Source organism: Pezoporus flaviventris, unplaced genomic scaffold (genome assembly GCF_033815535.1).
Source record: "Pezoporus flaviventris isolate CSIRO_AGI_PZ_B2104156 unplaced genomic scaffold, CSIRO_AGI_Pfla_v1 ptg000042l, whole genome shotgun sequence".
Taxonomy (NCBI): Eukaryota; Metazoa; Chordata; class Aves; order Psittaciformes; family Psittacidae; genus Pezoporus; species Pezoporus flaviventris.
In genome coordinates this window covers 293228-313099 of record NW_026892590.1, presented here as the reverse complement: position 1 = coordinate 313099, position 19872 = coordinate 293228, and the positions used below count along the sequence as shown (strand labels likewise).

Below are 19872 nucleotides of genomic sequence, written 5' to 3'. Positions count from 1 at the left end.
CACTGGAAGTGACCCCAGAATACAGCTCATCAGTCCTCACTGCTGTTAATCTCCATGTTTCCACACCTGACAAGGCAGAGATACCAGCTCTGAGGAAGGAAAATGGAGGAGGGAAGGGTATGGAAAGCTGGACTGTCCCTTTTCCACCTGCCAGGAGCAGCTCGATGGAGCCTCAGTAGCACCACTCCACAGAGCAGCAACCAGAGCACATTACCAGCCGCCACGAATGAAGCTGCTGGTTCATGCCCCCCCCCCCGTTACGCACAGGACTGACAAACACAGCTTCCTCTAACAATGAGGATGACTAATCCACAGCACTTTATTTATTTATTTTTGGTGAAGGCCACAGGGCAGAGCTTTTTTTCCACAAAGCCTTTGCTTTTGTGAATTAGTAAGCAGTGGGAAGGGGAAGCCCTGGGACCTACTCGTGCTATCCAGACAGAAGTAACCACAGAAACATTGTGGGTTTCTGTGGCCCGTGTACAACACACACTTACACAACCAGAGCACCATGCTTTTCGCTCCTCCGCAAGGCCAGCTCCCACTGCCCAGGAGGCTCTGAGATCACTGCGTGGTTGTAATACTTACAAAGGTGTGGAGAGGGGTTACACAAACAGTCCCGTGTTCCCCTGGAAAGGAAGAAAAAAGGGGAAAAAATAAGGCATAAGACAAGCTTCCACCCATAATGTTGCCACGTCCCCCTGCTCTACCTGGGTCAGAGAAGGGATGTGCAGGAGAAAAAGTGGTGTGCAGGGTTCTGTCATGGAAACAGAGCATCTGCATTAGCTCGGTGGGGGCCAGTCCCCCATGCAAGGTTGCTCTGGCTCTCAGGGCGCATTAGCACTAGCGGCCAGCTTTAATGCAGAGCTGTGGTCAAACCACAGCAGAGCCAGCACCGAAGGAGGTCACCTGGGGACTGCAAAAAGGTAATGAACTAAAACAATATAAAACGGGGGAGGGGAGGGAACAATCTGTAAGCAGATGTTTACTGACGAGCAGGCAGGTCCACAGCTTCGCCCTGGCAAGCTGCAGAGCTGCCTGCACGGAGCAGGCGGAGAAATCCCAGCCCAGTTCCCAGCAAAACAATCCGCATCTAGAGAGAACACTGAACAGATCTGGGTTACAGCTTTTAGCCAGCCCCACTCACCCCCACCACCCCCCTTCGGCTCTGCAGCCCTAAACCCCACCGAATCTGTCCTCTTTTTAAGCACTCAGAAGCAGAGATTTGCCACCAGAGTGATTCCTGGTGGTGGTACCGTTAAATACTTACCCACCTCACAGCCAAGGGCTGTGGAATCTTACAATTCGGGAGTGTTTGCAAATGGTTTTGAAAGCCTTCCAAGGAAGGTGCTGTAGGATTGTAAATCCTCCCCATTATTAATAAAATGGAGCTGTTGTTCCAACTCTAATCAAGACTTGTCTCCAGCTGGGCAATTTAAAAACGCAATTGAAAACACACAAAAAAAATCCCCCCACGATCATGAGGAAGCTTCAAGGAAAAAAAACAATCATCAGTGAAACAGCTGTTCTTTAAGGGGAAAGGAGGAGAAACCGAAAAATAACGACCCTGCTATCTGAAATGAATTCCAAGCAGGAGCATGGCGGGGCAGGGGGGTGTCTGCCGCCCTCCCACCGCCTGGGAAAGGTCACTTCTGCCATCGATGCCCTCGCTGCGCCCGATGAAGCGAGCAGCAACCCCATTGCGGTGAGCCAGCCCCATCCATCTCCATCAGGAGACAGCCCTGCTTTTAATTCATTTAGCAAAGGGGGAAGGGAAAAAACAAACTAGAAACCAAATTTATGTGAAAGAAAAAGAAAAAAAAAAAGAAAAGAAACAAACCCTCGCAAACACCTCCCTGCACCCTTGTCATGGATGGGGAAATCTAGCGAGGGGGAAGAGGTGCCAGGGAGAAGTGGTGCATCCTTCTCATCATCATCTTCATCCTCCTCCTCCTCCGGCAGGGACCACGCCTGCCGGGCGCTGCGGCAAAGGCTCCGCAGTGGGTGCTCCCCTCCCCCGTAGAAGCTTCTGGAATAAGGAGCCGAGCTGGAAAGAGGAGAGAAACCTTTATACCCGCAGAGAGGGGGGGAAGAGAGCGAGCGGCGGAGCGCGTAATAAACGGGAGAGGATTGCACAAGGATGGGGTTGTGTGCAGGGGGGTAAAGAGAGAGATATATATACATAGATATATATAGATAGATATAAATGTAGCCCAGGAGCGGCTCTGCAGCCGGCTCGGCTTTTAAACCAAACACCCCAACACAGAGCACACACAAAAAAAGAGGGAATATGGTGGTGTGTGGAGCGGTAGAGGATGGGATAAAGGAGCTGATCCCTCCTCCCGGATCTGCCATTGCGCTTGGGCTCGTTTGTCCTCTCGTTCTGTCGCAATGAGTTGTCTGATCCGGACTCTCTGATTTGCAGCTTCAGGTTCGGGGTTTCTGTGCAGTTGTTTGTTGTTGTTTGGTTTTTTTTTTAACTTTTTTTTGCTGTTTTTAAATTATTTTAATTAAAAAGGCAAAAAAAATCCTCCCAAAATCTCCATCTCTGTGGAACAAGTAAAACATTCAGGCACACTTCCACCACGGACTGTAGAAAAGAGCTGAGTTCCTTCTTGGTTTTTCTTCTTTTTCTTTCTTTTTTTTGATGGCTTTTTTTCCTTTTTCTCCTGCTTTTAGGATGTATTGTAGTAGAAAGCCAATGGAGGAAAACAAAGGTAATATATATATATCTATAAAATCAAACGTATATACGGGCCAAAATAAGTGGTTATATAGAATAAAATCACAGTGGTTTAGGTGTGGGGGTTGATATTCTGTAATCAGTCCATAGAAAAAAAGGGGATTCCGATGTATATAGAAATATGTTAGAAATACTTCCGTGTGTGTAGAAATAGCATAAGCATGGGCCTAAATCTGTTCATTCCAGGTTAAAAACCAGCAGTGGTTTAGGGCTGTGGTTTGGAACAAAGAAGGGACAATGTTAAAATGCACCCTGTAACAACACTGGGGTAGGAAAAAGGGAAGGCAACATTAAAAGCAGTATTAAAAGCATACGTGGTACCTTGGCTGCAGCTTCCAACAACGAGCGTTTGGATGTTACGGGGTGTATATATATAGATACATAGATAGATATAGATAACATTTATATTTAGAGTATTACCACGTCTGACCACACGAAGGATATGCTTTTAATTAACGTTATGGCGGGCAGGTTGTCGTCGGGAGCAAGACGAGCGGCGATGGCTTCTTGTTCCCCACACGCCTCCGGCTCGGCAGGCACGTCCATCCTCGGGTGTTCTGGGGTTGATTCTTGCTCTTTTTAAAGCACGTTTGGGTATTTTCCACGCCGAGAGGAGAGCGGGAGGTGGCGGCTCGAAGGAGAAAAGCGGTGGAAGGGAATGGAGGCATGGACCTGCCCGCCCCGGCGCGCGTGTGGTGGGGATGGGGGGAGCGCAGGGAACGGGCAGTTCGGGGCCAAAAACCTTCAGGCTATGAGGTAAAATAAGAGAGATTTTAAGGGTCGGTGCCGGCCATCTGCGCGGGGGGGTGGCTGGAGCAGCATTTCTGGCGGATTTCAGCTTCCTTTTGTCAAGGCGGTGAGGAAAAGGGGGGGGGGGAGGTCGGGTTTCCCCCGCAGCGCTTCCACCGCCCGCCCGGAGGGGATGCGCACACGAGGAGGAGCCCCTCCGCCGAGCTCTTGGCACGGCCGCGGCTCCCGCTCGCCGCCCCGGCCCCGCTCAGCCGCGCCTCGTCCCGTCCTTCCCCCCGCTGCCCGCCCGGCGCCATTTTGTCGCCTCAGCGCCGCTCGCAGCGGCCCCGCCGGGCGGCCATTTTGTGAAGCGGTTCCCGCTGAGGCGCGGGTGAGGCGGCGCTGTGGAGCCGGGGGGGAGCCCCGACCCTCGCCCTCCTCCTCCTGCCCGTGTTCGCCCTCAAGAACGCTTCTTTTTAGTGTTTTATTTCTCTTTTCCTCACAAAACGCCGTGCCCTTAAAGCGCCGGTCGCCAAAGGAAGCTTCAGCCTCGGACGAAGCAATCCGGTAAAGGATATCAAAGTATTCGCGCGGCTGTGAGGGAAAGTGTGGCCGCACGGGGAGTGAAGGGATAAATTCTTTTTTAGGAGCCATTCACCCCTCCTCCTCCTCCTCCTCCCCTCCAGCATTTTGTCCCAGCGATAAATCTCCCAGCTCAATAAACGACCTTGACAAAGGGGATAAACAGAGAAATATCTCTTTGGTTAAATAAAACGCCTCATCTACAGGCTCTAATGAACGCTGCAGCAAAGCAAAGAGATATAAACCGGTCTGGGCAAAAAAAAAGGTTCATTTTGGGGAAACAGGGCTTGCGGGATGCTGTGGTCGCCTCAGATATGAGGGAAAGATGGGATCTAAAAGGTCAAATCCGTGCATTTGTTTTCAGAAAGAGGGTTGGGGTTGGGTTGGTTTGGTTTGAAATAACCAGAGCCTGGTAACGCGCGTGCGTAAACGGCTGCATTGGTTTGACTTGGTGTTACTGAACAACGCCCAGAGGGCTTTAAATACAGCCCGTGCTGCTGGTGGGTCAGGTGTGCAGGAAAATGGGGGGAAAGGGGAATATTGAGGTTTTTAATATATATAGATATCCATGCTGCGTAATGAAGCTGAAGAAATCCAAGACTTGGGCTGCTCCCAGAGGAATCCCTGCTGGTTTTTCCCCCTCTCCTTAGTCAGCAGGATCAGACCACTTCTCGTTGAAGGAGTGGTAGGGGTTTATGTCGTGTCACGATGCGACAGCACAGAAAATGGCTCCAAACACAGTGGGGAAGGACAGCACTGCAGCAGGATGATGGGAGATGGTTTCCTCTGGTCAGATCAGAAGAAAAAAAACATTTTTCCTTCATCTCTGTTTGAAAAACAAACCCATCAGCAGCATTAATTCCCCATCCATCCAGCCCTCCCTCCATCTATCCCTCCCTCCTTCCCTCCCTCCCTCCCTCCCTCCCTTCATCTATCCCTCTCTCCCTTCATCCCCCATTCATCCATCCTTCCAGCCATCTCTCTCTCCCTCCCTCCATCTGTCCATCCATCCATCCACCCACCATCCATCTCTCCTTCCCTCCATCCCTCCCTACCTTCATGCTCCATTCATCCCTCCCTCCTTCCCTTCATCCCCCATTCATCCATCTCTCCCTCCATTCCCTCCTTCCCTTCATCCCCCATTCATCCATCTCTCCCTCCATTCCCTCCCTCCTTCCATCCCTTCATCTGTCCCTTCCTCCATCCTTGTCTCCCTCCCTTCATCCATCCACCACCCATCCATCAGTCCCTCCATGCCTCCCTCCCTGCCTCCATCCATCCCTCCTCCCAGCAGAGCCCTGGCAGCTGCTTCAGCCTTGGTTTCCCCTCCTGCAGCATTCCCCTCCAGCTCCTTCCCGGCCCCTTGGAGGCGGTGATGGCAGAGTGAAGGCACGAGAGGAATCTGGCTCATCTCTCCGGCTCTGCGCTTGCATTTCTCACGGCCGACCATGGGGGATGCTGAGGGAAAAGGCACTTGCGAGCCTGTTTCCCTTTACAGGCTTTGCTTTCCCTGCACTACACCAAAACCTTTGGCTTACAAACAAAACCTGTGAAAAGGCCTCATTTGTAACAAAGCACAGCTTCCACCACTGATTTAAAACCACTACAGGTGAGCCTGACAGCTCATTCTTTACTTTAAAAGCTGATCAAAGATCAGTTGTTTGTGAGAGTGACAACCTTTGGAGTTTTATGGGCTACGAATTGGGTTCAGTCTGGAGAAGAGAAGGCTCAGGGGGTACCTGATTGCTCCCTACAAGTGCCTGACAGGAGGATGGAGCCAGGAGGGGCTGGGCTCTGCTCCCAAGGAACAAGGGATGGGACAAGAGGAACCGGCCTCAAGCTGCACCAGGGCAGGTTTAGATGGAGCTGAGGAACAATTCCTGCCCCAGAGAGAGAGAGTGCTCGGGCTTTGGAACAGGCTGCCCAGGGCAGGGCTGCAGTCACCGTCCCTGCAAGTGTTCACACACCGTGGAGACGAGACCTCAGTGCCATGGGTTAGTGGTGGCCTTGGCAGTGATGGGAACAGTTGGACTGGATGATCCTAAAGGTCTTTTCCAAGCCGGTTGCTCCTGCGCTTCCCAGCTCACAGCAGGGTACGGCGTTAGATGCCTTTGCTGGGAAAGCCCAGGGAAATCTTATCCCCGGACCGCACCCAGCCTGGAGTGAAGAAATATTTGCATTTGCTTCTCGTTGGAGGGCAGCCACGTCCCGCCCCGCTCCCCTGGGCCTGCCAAGAGGGATTGCAAGACAAGGCAGGCTTATTGCAGCAGCCGAGGGAAGGGCAGGGCCGGCCCGTGCGACTCCAGGGGTGTAGGATCCTCTTTGCCCTTTTGCACTGCCACTGGAGCAGGACAAGACTTTGGGCGGGTTTTATGCCTATGATGGTCCCTGGGGGGCTCTGCAAGGCTTTGGGGTGCTCCTAAGGCAGAGCAAGAGCTTTGTCTTGCTCTATGCATGATTTGTGTTTGGTTTAGTCTTTGCCAAGCAAACCTGGGCGCTTGTAAAAGCGCTTGCAACAGGGCACAGAGCCCGAGGACAGGCGGAGCTGTCGCAGCAGACCTGGGCTTGCTCAGCAGCAGGATGGGACCCGTCTCCCGCAGCCTCACCCTGCAAAATCTCCTCCATGTGGCTCGGCCAGCATTGGAAATTCCTCGAGGTGCTCCCAGGAGGAAACACGGGGCTGTGCTTTTCAGGCATAGTGACGCTCCCTGTGCCTCGACTCGCAGTGCTTCTCCCCTTACCCGAGGAGAAAATGGCTTAAGTCAGTCTATTTTCCTCTTGCCTCCATGTCCATCCATTCCTGTCCCTCCTCATCCTCTTTTCCTGGAGAATATGCCAAATCTCACCAGTTCTCTGTCCCTTTGCCACACTGCCAAACTCTCCAGTGTGAAGCCTTGCAGAAGTTGCCCTTCTGCCCTCCAGCAACTTCTGTAATGCTTCATGTCAATAAAAAAACATTCCCTGCCTACCTCTGACCAGAAACTGCCACAGTCATGGTCCTAACAGCCTGTCCTGGCTTGCTCTGCAGGAGAAACACCCAACCCTTCCCACCATTAGCCTTGCAGAGGGGTAGCATAGCTTGCTGGGCACCCAAGGGTGCTGCGCAGAGGGGTTAAGCCAGCGTGCAATGTAATAACTCATCCAAAACACCTCTCAGCATCAGCGTTTCCATCCTCCCCCAACATTTATTGGAAAATCACCCACATTGCAAAGAAAGGAGGAGCCCTTTGCTCTCTGGGGCTCCTCTTCCCCACACTCTTTACCCCCCGCTGAGTCTGCCCATTTCTTTTTACTGTTCTAGCATCATTTGGTGCCTGGTTTTCCCCACAGGGCAAGAGGCTTTGGAAAGTGAGAGCTGCCTTGGAGCATGGGACACGCCAGAGTCAAAGCCACCTACTTACGTGACCGGGACAGACCGCAGCTGTGTATTAACATCCTATTTATAATAATAACTTTATAGCGAGTTATGACCTGATTGATGGGCTGTAGACTCACATTAGCAAACACTGCGTAATTGGCTTTGGAGATGGGGAACAGTCAGCAGGAAATAGTTGTGGGTTAATGTGGTTAATCAACCGGTGCTTACATTAATGATACATTAACCCTTTCATTTGTAAATACAGAGCATGCTGCAGAGACATCCTATGTGACCTAGAAACGTATGGCTGCTGCTTTGCTTGGTTTTAGCCCTTTTTTTTCAATCCGGGAATGTGTTAACCATCACCTCAGATGTTCTTTGTTTTCTCCTCTTGATTCCATAGAATGGTTTGGGTTGGAAGGGACCTTAAAGATTCAGTTCCAACCTTTTTAAGCACTTTCAGTTAAAAGGAAAACTCTTTTTCCAGCTGGTTTGCAACACCTTCACAAACAAAACCCTGGTGACATCGGTCGCACAGATGCTGGGCATGCTTATAAATAGTTTAATTTCTGCTGGTTCGGAGCTTGGACTGAGAGAAGATGAAAACCCGCCTGATGGCAGAGCGATCCTGTCTCGGGTAACGTGCAGAAACGGGAATTGGTGGTCTTTCCCAGGATCGCAGCGCTGTCGGCTGCAGCACAGAACGGTTAGCTGGAGTTTTTCTGCCTGATAGAGGAATTTGTGCTCCGGCTGCCCTCTGCCGACCCAGTTGAGGTGAAGCCCAGACAGCGCGGGCTGTCAGCGAGAAAAACCCCAAACCAACCATAGATACCAAACCCCCTTTCCTCAGCACCACCCACACCATAAACCCCTGAATCTTGCCCCAGAAAACGACCTTCTGCTCTCTCCAGGGCGATAGCAGCATCGCTGCACCCCAAACCCAGCCGTGTTCTCACTCCGAGAGACCCAACTCTTGCCACGCCTCTAAAAACTCTAAAATGTCCTTTTTTCCTTCTTTCTAAACGTGCATGTTATGGGTTTGGAATGCAGGGTGGAGGAGAGAAACGAGGGGCTTTAAACTCGGGGTTTTATTTAACTGCAAGTAACTAAATCAGTGCCCGCTCTCCGTCACCGCAGAGAGAAACGTTTAACTGAAACCCCAAGGAGGCTCAAGAAGAAAGAAGAAAAAACACCCAAGAAACCAAACTGGCCTCGGAAAAGGAGTTTAAAAAAAGAAATGAGTGAATAAACCCTTGGCTCCTCAGTCCCTGAGGCTTTTCCAGGGCTTTTTATGTCCATAATGAGCACAGGGACACTGCATCTGTGGTTCCCCGGGCCAGCCCAGCGAGTCAGGGTCCAAGCTTCGTTTTGGTGATGAAAACCCCAGTCCTGCAGCTATTTGGGGGTGCAGTGGACACTAGTGGATGCACCCCGTTTGGTGTCCGGTGCTGGAAGATGGAGGTTGAACCACGGGGTTTTAGCAGGACGACTCGCTTCGCCAGCGGATGTGGCAGGACTTGCAGAGGAGGTGGTTGTCCAGGGGGTAGCACCCATCCTCTGTCAGCTCTGGTGACAGGGGTGTCCGGCAGCTCTGGGGGTGAGAGGGAAAAGGGAGGACACATGTTAGGGGTCCTGTGCCATGTTGCATCCTATCAAACCCACCAGCGCTTGGACAAAGCAGCAGACTCCATAAAAAACAGGAAAAGATGAACTTCTCCTGGCTAAGCACATTGTCCTTTTCACCAGATCTGTTTATCTCCCCATCTCCACCACTTGCAAGGTAAACTGATGGCACCCGGGGTGCTGCAGACCCCTTGGCTGTGCTTTACAAAGGCTCAGAGCCAATCCCTTGTGCTTTTGGGGGGCACCATTGGGGCCGTACCTCACAGCAGTAGCAGCTCTCGTGGAAGCTGCGTCCCAGGCACTCAATCTTGTAGGTGTCCTTGTCCTCGTGGGGGATGATGGGGCGCTCACAAGCGCTGCAGACCGCAGCGTATTTCCTGATGGGAGCAAACGGGAGCAGCATGAGCGCTGTGGGGTGATGGGGACAAGCTGCATGTCACCAGCACTGCCATGCTCATGCTCCCCAACCTGTAGAAGTCGGCCACGCAGTACACCTCATCCTGCTCGTCCACAGCGAAGCTCTCAGTGCCGATGGCCCGGCCGCAGGCAGCACAGGAGAAGCAGTCAGGATGGAAGCCTTTGCCCAGGGCACGGACGATGCGCTCCGTGATCAGCCCCTGGCACTTGGCGCATTTCTCCAGTGTGGCCTGGGGTGGGGGGGGGACACCATGAGATCCCTGCTCCCACCCTCAGGGACCGCATCTCCTGCCCCCCCCCCCCCCCCCCCCCCACCCCCTGAGGGTGCTGGTTGTCCCCATGGGAGTACGGATACCTGGTAGCAGGCGTCGCACATGGGACGCCCATCCTTTTGGTAGTAGCGCTGCCCGGCCAGGAGCCGGGGGCACATCCTGCAGGTGAAGCACTCGGCGTGGTACTGCTTCCCCATGGCCTCCACTGTCGGCTCCCGCGGCCCCAGTGCCTTGTGGCAGAAGGCGCAGATGTCTTCGGGAAGAAGGGAGAGGGGTTTGGTGCTGGGTGCCTCAGTTTCCCCAACTGAGGAAGAGCTCACAGTGCAGCTCCATCCCCACCTTACCTCTGGAGCTGTCCCTCTCTGGGTACCCTTCTGCATCCCGCCGCTGCGGCTTGCCGGCTTGCTCCTGGCAGAATTTGGGTGGCCTCAATTCGGCAGGGAGGGCAGAAGGGGCCTGGTGGGTGCAGGAAGACAATGGCATGTCACACTTATGCCCTTGCACGTGGGGAAACTGAGGCAGTGGTGGGATGCGTCCTAACCTGGAGGGTGGTGGGTGCTGCAAGGTCCAGTTGCTGCAGCGCTGGAACCAGTGTCTCTGCAGACAAGGGCTGGGGAGCTTCGGAGAGGACAAGGACCGTTGGGGATGAAGGCAGAGGGGCTGCTGGGCAGGTTTCTGTGGCAAAAGCCAGATGTGGTGGATTTAGGGGGCTCCAAGAATGCCCCATTGCAATAGCTCCCTGACGGCTTTGCAGCAACACTCACTGCACCGACCTGCCCCAAAAGCAAACGCCACCGCAGCCGAGGGGACAAACAAGGCCGATAAGCACCCAGTGATGAAGAGCAAACACAGGCTGTTCCCAGCAGCCAGATCCATTCAGGGATGGGTGCAGGGATTTGAGGAATAACCCCCTCAAACCCCCCACATCCCTTCCTGCCTGCACACACATCCCTTAATGCAAAGGAGACACAAAGCATCTCCGCACCACCATCCTCCCAGCACCATTTGCAGCACCACACAGCCACCACTCACCTCCATTGGGCAACGCCGGGGGCCAGGGCAGCGGGGTCCAGGGGTGATGGGTGCCTGGGACCTTGTCCCCATCTGGCTGCAGCTCCCTTTGGGTTTTCTCCTTGGTGGCCACCTCCCTCCGCGGTGGCACCAGGGTGATGAAGACCGATGAAACCATCCTCTTCTCCGCTTTCCCCGACAGCATCGCCAAAAGCACGGACCTGGGTTTGGTTTTAGGGCAAAATGAGAGAGCAAAACCTGTGGGCACACTGGGAGCTCCGGAGGCCCTGCTGCCCTTCAGCCTCAGCCCGCCTCCCTCCTCGCCTTCCCGGAAAGGGAGAAGGAGCGAGTGTCCCCGTCCCACGTCACGGCAATAAACAGCCTCGTGCCTGGGAGGACACAGGGTAAAGGGTCCCGGTGAGGCAGCAGCCAAAATCTCCCATTTTCAGGCCCTTGTGGCCAAGCCCTGCCTGTTTGTAGGCCTTTTAATCCCCTTTATTCCTTCTTTTTGCCCCCATTTGGGATTAAGCTCCCGGTGGGCAACAGAAAAATCTCACTTTTCCTGTTAAAAATGGGGTTGCGATAGGATCTCCTTTTGCAAACCCTTTTTGGGAGTGTTCCCATGTCCCCTGGCTTCCCATTCCCTCCCTGCTTACCCCCATTTCCCAGCTAATGACTTCCAGCTCAGGGCATCCCCCGCTTTAGCATTACAGATGGGGAAACTGAGGCACAATGCTGCACATCACCACATCCCCCCATCACCAAAGAGGCCCCCGAGCATCGCCCAGCAGCACAGGCAGGATGCGCCTGATCCCGATAAACCCCATTTGGGCAGGAAAAGCTCTGTTTATTCAGCTTCCCAACGGGAAAAGCAGCTGGGGCGAAGCTTCCCCTTCCCAAACTGGATGGTTTAGGGGGGGGGGGGCAGGGAGCCCTGAGGCTTTAGCCGGGAGCTGCAGCAGTGAAGATTCATCCCCTTGGTGGATTGTCAGCCTGAGCAATACCTGTGTGACGAGCTGCCCGGTCTCATTCCCTGTGCAGGGCGGCTCCGCTTCCCCAAACTCCCTCTCACTGGTGCCAGTGCATCCTTTTGGGGGGGGACAGTCCCCCTGCGGTGGGTGCAGGGCTTCGGGATGCTCACACCAGTGACTTCAGCCTCTGACTCAAGCAGGGGAAGGGATTAGAAAGGGAACTCGAACCCAGCCCAAGCGGCTTCGCTCCCGCCCTCCCCGCCGGCGCAACCCCAGCCGGGCTCCAGCACCGCCGGCCTTGGCCCAGCCGCTCAAACCCTGCCCGCGGGAGCCGGCGCTGCTCCTCCTCCTGCCCAGCAGCGCTGCAGGGGAAAAAGGGGGGGGAAACCGGTAATAATGGTGAAAAATCCCCCAAAAGTAAAAAAAACTGATCGCCGGGGCTAATGGGAACCATGTGCTCAGCGCATTCCTCTTTGTGCCGGGCTGATGGGATCCCGGCGGCCCCATCGCGGCACCCCCGGTTCCCCCCCAGCCAGGGGCCGTCAGGGTGGTCGAGGCTTGAGGGGTGCACTAATGGGGTGCCCCCCCCCCCCCCATTTTATATGGGGTTCGTTCCCTTGCACGTAGCCCTGTCCTGGTTTGGGATGGGCCATGTTGGGAAGGGCCTTCCCGGTTTCCTGCGAGCATCGTCCCGAAATCTCCTGGGGGGGAGCCCAGGTGGGGCCGACAGGGGTGGGGCCACTTATGGGACACCCCGAAATCCCCCCAGAATTAGGAGGGGACACGGGAATCTTACAAGTGACCCCCAACTCTGTGCCCTGCCCTGGGGACCTCTTGGAGAGCACTTCGAGGACACCCAAAGGAGAAGGGGCAGAGCGGGGGAACACAGCGCAGGGTGTCCCCTGGTCCCTTTCACAAGTGGCCCCACTGTCCCCATGTCCCTTACCCTGGGGTGGCCTTGCAGTCCCCCACAACCCCATCTCCCACCGCCCCCCCCCCAGCCCCTTATCCCATGTATGGCGGTGGCCCCACCATGCCCCCCCCAACCTGAGACCCCCAGTTCCCTTCCTGGGGGTGGCTCCGGGTTCCCCTGTCCCATCCCAGGACGGCTCTGCAGCCCTTTGCCCATTACCTGGTGGGGGTCCCTGTCCCCTACCTGGGGGGTCCCCAACCCCATACCTGGACTGTCCCCTACCTATGGGGGTCCTTAAGGGGGGGGGGGGGTGGTCGCTTGCCCTGAGGTGGCCCCACAGCGTCCCGTGGGGGGTGTCTTGTCTCTGTCCCCTACCTGGGATCCGGTGCGGGTCCCTCCGTGCGCTCCGCGGACGCGCCCGGTGCGGCGGGGGCAGCGGGGGGGCAGAGCCGCCCGGCATCACCGCCCCTTCCTCCCTCCTCCTCCTTCTCCTCCTTCCTTCCTTCCTCCTCCCCCCGCCTGCCCCATGGCGAGTGGGGCGCCCAGTGCACCCTAGGGGTGTTCGGGGGATCCGGAGCTGTACGGGGCACCCTGGGGTGTCCCATAGGTACTTAGGGTGCCCTATAGGACATGGGGTGCCCCATAGGCCCCCCCGACTGCCCCATGCACCCCAGGGTGCTTCATGGACCCAAGGGTGCCTCATGGACCCAAGGGTGCCTTCTGACTGCCCCCTGCACCCCAAGGTGACCCATAGTCCCTTGGGTGCCCCTGTGTGCCCTGGGATGATCCATGCTCCCATCCTCACTCCTGGTTGTCCTATGGATATCCTCCCCCTCCAGTTGCCCCAGGCCCTCTCAGGTTGCCCCATACAGTGCTGGATGCTCCCAACACCCCTAGGGTGCCCTGTGAACCACCCCATATACCCCTAGGATGCCCCATGTGCCCCCTCTATCCCCAGGATACCCCATAGTTCCCTGTACAGCTCCACATGCTCCGCTGTGCCCCCTTATGCCCCCAGGATGCCCAGTACACTCCCAGAACACCCCACACCACCTCTGTGCACCCCGCTCTGGCATGGTGGGACCTCAGCTCACTCTGCCCCTGGATTTTGCTGGAAAAACCTTTATTTCCCGAGGTTTACAAGCCCTTGGAGGCCCCTGAACTGCCACAGTGTGGCCCTGCAGCCACCAGGGCCAGGGCATCCATCAGCATCCCAGACCCACAGTGGGACCAGGGAGCCAGTCCCCAGCAGTGCCACAACCTCATGGGATCCCCCCAAAAACAGGGGATACAAGAGTCTCCCTCTGAGCTCCCCCACCCTGTGGGATGGGGTCTAGCACCTTCCAGGAGCCCTTTTTCCTTCGTCCCCATGGGGGACCTGTGATGGGGAGGATTTGGGGGGTGGGGTGGGTGGAAGTGTTTTGGGGAGCCAGGCAAAGCCACTTTGAGTCTCTGATGCCCAGTTACACCCCGTGTCCATCAGGATGCCGCCTCTGATCCCGATCTTGGCCGCCTATCCAACCGAGAATGCTGGGTGAAATCCTATGGGAGATGGAAGGAGAGAAGCAGAGAAGCCCCTCACCGTGGTCTCAAGGCTGCCACAGTCCCTCACTGCAGCGTCGTGGCGGTGTCACCACCTCACCTGCCTCCAGCACGCCTCCAGCATGACACGGGCATGGAGCAGGCACCACAGTTCTCCCAACAGCGAGATGAGGACGTGGAAGATGTCAACCCAGTGCCCAACGGTGAGGAGGAGGATGAAGAGGCCGCCCATGCGCACCAGCACCGTCTGCAACACCGGCCGCCTCCCGCTGCTCTGCTGCGGCTCCTCTGCAAGGACACGGCCACCACAGTGGGACCCTGTCCCTGCCCCACAGCCAGGGACTGACACTTCAGGGATGCTACAGATGCACCATATAGGGACATACCCCCCAAACCCCCGTAACTGGGTCTCCTCCTCACCTTGCATGTAGATGATCAGCAGCGTGTAGCAGATGGTGAGCGGCGTCCAGAAGCGGATGGCCTCCCCTGTGGAGAGGAAATCCCGGTTGATGAGGGCTACGGCAGCCAGGTCCGCCACGGTGAAGGTGATGGCCAGCGCCTGGCGCAGCAGGCGCGGGATGCGGTGCCCGGTGCTGAGCAGGAGGATGCAGACGCCGCAGTACTGCGCGGGGCTGTGCAGCTCGTACAGGGTGCAGACGTGCCGCGCCAGGCGCCGCGCGCTGCAGGCCAGCAGCCCCGCCAGCCCCGCCGCCAGCGCCAGGTTGCAGGTGCTGTGGGGAGCCCCTTCCAGCAGGAAGCTGAGGCCGCAGGACACGCCGCAGCCCAGCGAGTACTGGCACAGCAGGTAGAGCTGGGTGCTGTGGGAGCCCTGCGGGACGGGACACACTGTCAACAGAGCAGGGAGGGATGCACGGATGCGAGGGGATGCAGGGCTTCCTCCATGCTGCAGCATCCCCCCAGGCGCTGGTTGCAGCAAGGGGATGCACAGTTGCAAAGACATGCCTCTTCATCCTCCCCACAGATGTTGCAAAGCAGTGCTTGGCTGCAGTGCAAAGCAGGATGCATGGCTGCAGACACACAGGCATTCAAAGTGATACATGGATTTCTCCATGCCACCCATCCTCATCCTCCCTGCAGGTGCTGCAGAGCTATGAGGGGATGCATGGCTGCAAAGCAGCAAGTGGTTTTCTCCATGCTGCAGCCCCCTGTAGCCCTGCAGATGTTGCAGGCAGCAAGGGGATGCATGGCTGCAGAGATGCATGCATGCAAAGGAATGCATGGTTTTTTCCATGCCAGCCATCCTCCCTGTAGATGCTCCATGCAGCAGGGATGCATGCATGCAAAGGAATGCATGGTTTTTTCCATGCCAGCCATCCTCCCTGTAGATGCTCCATGCAGCAGGGATGCACAGTTGCAAAGCACTGAGTGGTTTTCTCTATGCCGCAGCCCCCTATAACACTTCAGGCATTGCATGCAGCAAGGAGATACATGGCTGCAGACATGCACGCATGCAAAACAATACATGGTTTTCTCCATGCCAGCCATCCTCATCCTCCCCGCAAAGGCTGCAAAGCAGCTGGAAGATGCACAGCATCCTCGATGCTGCAGATCCCATATGCCTCATGGGTGCTGCAAGCAGCAGGAGGGGATTTATTTCGGGCACGCCACAGCCCTCATCCTCTCTGCAGGTGCTGCAAACCCACACACAGTCCATGCCCCCTCCCCATCCTCCCCAGGCAAACCCACAAGCGAGGCTCGGTTCCGCAGCCCCCTGTGCCTCAGTTTCCCCCGTGTCCCGTCTCACCTTGCCGAGGGAGAGCAGGGTGGACACGGCGCGCAGGGAGAACTCCAGCACCACCAGCGCGGCCACGCGGGAGCCCACCAGCGCCAGCAGCCCCGTCAGCACCAGCACATGCAGTGGCTCCAGCACCCGCCGCTGCGCCCGCATCGCCTCCTTCTCCGCCTGCCCCTCTGGGTCACTGGGGACAGCGAGGGGGACACTGAGCCGGGCGGGATGTCCCCTCCCTCCTCTGCCGCCCCAAAAGCAGGATGACAGCCTCGAGAGGTCCCCCGTGCTTTGCAGCAGGGAGAAGAGGGCACAGCCCTTGCCCTGCCACTGCCAGCACGCATGGGTGCTGCGAGCTGCCCTCCCCAGCAGTGGATCCCAAAGGCAGATCCATCCCAAAACCCCCTTATGGAACCGGGAAAGAGGGGCTGGTGCTTACTTCAGGCACTGGATGTAAAGATAAACCTTCAGGAGGCTGCAGAGCACCGAGACGGCGCAGGCACCCACCAACCCTGCAGGGAAAAGGCAGCAGCAGGTCACCGGTGTCCCTGAGCCATACCCAAGCTGTCCCCATGGACCCCTGGGGGCTCTCACCTTGTAGCAGCGCATCCAGCAGCGCCCAGCCCCATGTCAGCCCCGGCAGCCACGACCCCAGGGAAAACATTCCGGATGGAGAGGAGCCACAGCAGAGCCAGGGCCCAGCTCCAAGGTCCAAGGGGTGGAGGCCGGGAGCCTCCCCCTGGCTGGTAAATCATTGCTGGGGCAAGTGAGGGCAGCTGGAGCTCAGCTCCTCCAGCCAGGGCTCCAGCTGCCCCATGGAGGGGAAAATTAGGGTGGACAGAGGGAAGCAGCAATGGGATGGACACGATGGGGTCTGTGGACCATGAGCATTTTGGCCCCTGGCATCACCATTGTTCTTTCCAGCCTGATGCAGCGCAGCGTTTCAGGTCAGCCCTCGCTGAAGGCTGAGAACACTGGGGCTGTTCAGCCTGGAGAAGAGAAGCTACATGGAGACCTCAGAGCAGCTTCCAGTGTCTGAAGGGGGCTGCAAGGATGCTGGAGAGGGACTCTTCATCAGGGACTGTAGCGACAGGACAAGGGGTGATGGGTTCAAACTGAAACAGGGGAAGTTCAGGTTGGAGATAAGGCAGAAGCTCTTCCCTGTGAGGGTGCTGAGGCGCTGGCACAGGGTGCCCAGAGAAGCTGTGGCTGCCCCATCCCTGGCAGTGTTCAAGGGCAGGTTGGACACAGGGGCTTGGAGCAAGCTGCTCTAGTGGAAGGGGTCCCTGCCCGTGGCAGGGGTTGGAGCTGGAGGAGCTTTAAGGTCCCTTCCAACCCAAACCATTCTGTGATTCTATGATTTGCACCACCCCAGAGACCCTGAAACGACGCCAAAAACTAGAAAAACCCCTTTATTGACGGGTGCAGCAGGGCCGGGACCCATCCTACAGCCCCGGGGGCTGCTGGTGCTGCACCATCTTCCTGAGCTCATCCCAAAAGAAGAGGCTGAGGACGGTGTGCGGGCCGAGGCGGAGGTAGACGGCGCCGATGCCCTTGTACAAGCCCAGCAGCCCCTCTTTGCTGGAGATTTGCAGGATACAATCCAAAAACCCCCGGTAGAGCTTGCCCTGGGGAGAGAGGAGCCCCTGTGGCGCATGGATCCTGGGAAAAGCCGTGTTCCCCACCATCCCCTTCCCCACATGGCCTTACCGTGCCGTCGGCATCCACGGGCTGGTTGTAGAGCCGGGTGCTGATCACATCGAAAGGCGTCATCGTCACCGCCACGGCCACGCCGCTCACCATGCCCCCCGCCAGCACCGCGGCCCAGCTGCCCTCCCCGAACCACTGCGGGAAGCGGTGGGCATCAGCTCCTCCCACCAAAAACAGGGAATGGGGGGGATCATTGGATCAATGGCTTCCGGATCCCGCGTTGCCCTCACCTGGTGCTCACAGACCCAGTCCTTGGCGGAGGCGAAGGTGGCGAGCTGCGCGGCTGAGCCCACCGCCACGCGGGGCACGGCGCCCGTCACCCCCCGCCACAGCCCTGCCACCCCGTGCTGCCTGTAGATGCTCTCGAACGCTCCGGAGATGCTCTGGGAAGTGAGGAAATTGAGGAAAAATGGGAACAGCGCATCCCTTCCAATAGCAGCCTGCAGTGCCTGAAGGGGACTACAGGGATGCTGGAGAGGGACTCTTCATCAGGGACTGGAGCGGTAGGACAAGGGGTGATGGGTTCAGACTGAAACAGGGGAAGTTCAGGTTGGAGATAAGGCAGAAGCTCTTCCCTGTGAGGGTGCTGAGGCGCTGGCACAGGGTGCCCAGAGAAGCTGTGGCTGCCCCATCCCTGGCAGTGTTCAAGGCCAGGTTGGACACAGGGGCTTGGAGCAAGCTGCTCTAGTGGAAGGGGTCCCTGCCCGTGGCAGGGGTTGGAGCTGGGTGAGCTTTAAGGTCCTTTCCCACCCAAACCATTCCATGGTTCCATGATTCTATCCCACCCTGGCACAATTTCCCACCCTGCTGTGCAAAACCCCCTTGGTGGCACGAAGCCACCGTGGCTCTGTACGGGTGCCAGCAGTCCCGTGGGGTGCCCAGATCCAGTGTCCCAGCTCCATGTTCCTGTCACTCCCTCCCTGTTCACTGTTATTTATAGCATCTCTACGGGCCAAACAGCAGCTTTCAACACCCAAAATAGCACCGTCCCCACCGGGTCCTGCTGCGTGCGTGGCCACGGTGCCACCAAACCATGGGTGCCCCCCCCCCAAGACCCCACTCCTCACCTCATGATTGTGCTGGTGGCCCACGGCCACTGAGGACAGTGTCTGGGCTTGGAGGTGGGTCTTGACCTGGGGGGACACACAGATGTGTGTCACAAGCCCCCCCAATCCCCACCGGGACAAACCGTGGGTTCTCCCTCCTCATCTCTTCTCAGCAGCTCTTGGGGTGTTCTGAGCCCCTTGGCAGATGTGGGGTGCCCAGATGTGGTGCCAAGCAGCACCTCCAGACTTTGAACCCCCTGTATTCACCCTCCCAGCCTGCAGCAAAAGGATCCTGTGAGCGCTCATTGCAGCCCTCTCTGAGCTCTGCAACCCTAAAAACCGGGGTGGGGGGAGAAACACCCCAATTCCCTTATGAGGGAGTTCTCTGCTCAGATTTCCAGGAGGGGAGGGATTTGGGGGGGGGGGGGGGGGGGGAAAGGGGGAGTTTCCATAAGGGAGAGGGGAAAAGCATGCACAAATCAGACCCTCACTTCGGGGGGTGAAGCAGCGCAGGGCAGAAGGGATGCGCCGAGCGCTGTTCGGAGGCTGGGGCCAGCTCCAGGGTAGCCAAATACGTTCTATTTTATGGGGGGGGGGTTGTCCCCAACACCTCCCCCCCCCAAACCCCCCAGTTCCTCCCGCAGCGGGGCAGAGGCACTCACCAGGTACGCGGGGCTGCCCACGAAGGCTCCCACCGCCCCGGCGATGGCTCCGGCGGCCACGGTACCCCCGGGGTATCGCGTCCAGCCGGCGTCCTCGGCGTGCGAGTAGCAATAGAAGCGGACGCCGTTCATCAGCCCCTGGTAGAGCAGGCTGGCGGCCAGGCCCTTCTGCAGCCCCCGCAGCCCATCGGCGCGGCACACGGCCCCCAGCGCCCGCAGCACGCCCCGGTACGGCCGCGGGTAGGTACCGGGGGGCTGCAGCTCGCCCTGGAGCTGCAGCCGCGTCTTGACCACCTCCAGCGGGTTGGTGAGCACGCAGGCCAAGCACCCGGCCGCGGCGCCCAGCACCAAGTCGGTGGCCGGCGGCACCCCCCCGGCTGGGGAACCCCCTGAGATGCGGGGTCTGCTCTGGGGGGGGTAAGGGAATTCATGCAGGGAAGCGGAGGGGACCCCCGGGAAGGGTGCGAGGGCCCCGGCACCCGCCGCCATGCAGCACCTGCCCGCGGGGATGGCCCCAGGCTCCACCTTCCCCCCCCCACTGCAGGG

At 57.5% G+C, this 19872-nt stretch overlaps 3 protein-coding genes and 2 long non-coding RNA genes across 9 annotated transcripts; 1 reads left to right on the top strand and 4 right to left on the bottom strand.

Annotated features, from left to right (window-relative positions):
- Positions 1-283: 283 nt before the first annotated feature.
- Positions 284-3304, bottom strand: LOC133276098 (uncharacterized). 2 transcript variants are annotated; one of them, XR_009745785.1, is made up of 2 exons: positions 3164-3304; positions 284-2047 (listed from the first exon to the last, which is right to left on the bottom strand). It is a non-coding gene; the product is annotated as an uncharacterized LOC133276098 (long non-coding RNA). The 2 variants fall into 2 exon arrangements; XR_009745786.1 differs by lacking the exon at positions 3164-3304 and adding an exon at positions 3065-3123.
- Positions 3282-8679, top strand: LOC133276099 (uncharacterized). The gene is made up of 2 exons (XR_009745787.1): positions 3282-3433; positions 8554-8679. It is a non-coding gene; the product is annotated as an uncharacterized LOC133276099 (long non-coding RNA).
- Positions 8680-8827: 148 nt separating this feature from the next.
- Positions 8828-11700, bottom strand: FBLIM1 (filamin binding LIM protein 1). Of its 2 annotated transcripts, XM_061466611.1 has the most exons (7): positions 10757-11700; positions 10266-10399; positions 10069-10180; positions 9808-9977; positions 9504-9682; positions 9295-9412; positions 8828-9003 (listed from the first exon to the last, which is right to left on the bottom strand). In XM_061466611.1, the coding sequence occupies exons 1-7, from the start codon at positions 10938-10940 to the stop codon at positions 8890-8892; spliced, it is 1011 nt and encodes a 336-aa protein (XP_061322595.1). In that variant the 5' UTR covers positions 10941-11700; the 3' UTR covers positions 8828-8889. The 2 variants fall into 2 exon arrangements, with proteins under 2 accessions (XP_061322595.1, XP_061322596.1); XM_061466612.1 differs by lacking the exons at positions 10069-10180; positions 10266-10399.
- Positions 11701-13725: 2025 nt separating this feature from the next.
- TMEM82 (transmembrane protein 82) lies at positions 13726-17161 on the bottom strand. Of its 2 annotated transcripts, XM_061466608.1 has the most exons (6): positions 16503-17120; positions 16348-16420; positions 15927-16101; positions 14582-14990; positions 14262-14449; positions 13726-14161 (listed from the first exon to the last, which is right to left on the bottom strand). In XM_061466608.1, the coding sequence occupies exons 1-6, from the start codon at positions 16570-16572 to the stop codon at positions 14099-14101; spliced, it is 978 nt and encodes a 325-aa protein (XP_061322592.1). In that variant the 5' UTR covers positions 16573-17120; the 3' UTR covers positions 13726-14098. The 2 variants fall into 2 exon arrangements, with proteins under 2 accessions (XP_061322592.1, XP_061322594.1); XM_061466610.1 differs by lacking the exon at positions 15927-16101 and having other exon boundaries at positions 16503-17161.
- A 143-nt stretch (positions 17162-17304) lies between these two features.
- Positions 17305-19857, bottom strand: SLC25A34 (solute carrier family 25 member 34). 2 transcript variants are annotated; one of them, XM_061466606.1, is made up of 5 exons: positions 19327-19857; positions 18686-18751; positions 17849-18001; positions 17619-17753; positions 17305-17554 (listed from the first exon to the last, which is right to left on the bottom strand). In XM_061466606.1, the coding sequence occupies exons 1-5, from the start codon at positions 19813-19815 to the stop codon at positions 17354-17356; spliced, it is 1044 nt and encodes a 347-aa protein (XP_061322590.1). In that variant the 5' UTR covers positions 19816-19857; the 3' UTR covers positions 17305-17353. The 2 variants fall into 2 exon arrangements, with proteins under 2 accessions (XP_061322590.1, XP_061322591.1); XM_061466607.1 differs by having other exon boundaries at positions 17305-17536.
- Positions 19858-19872: the final 15 nt, after the last annotated feature.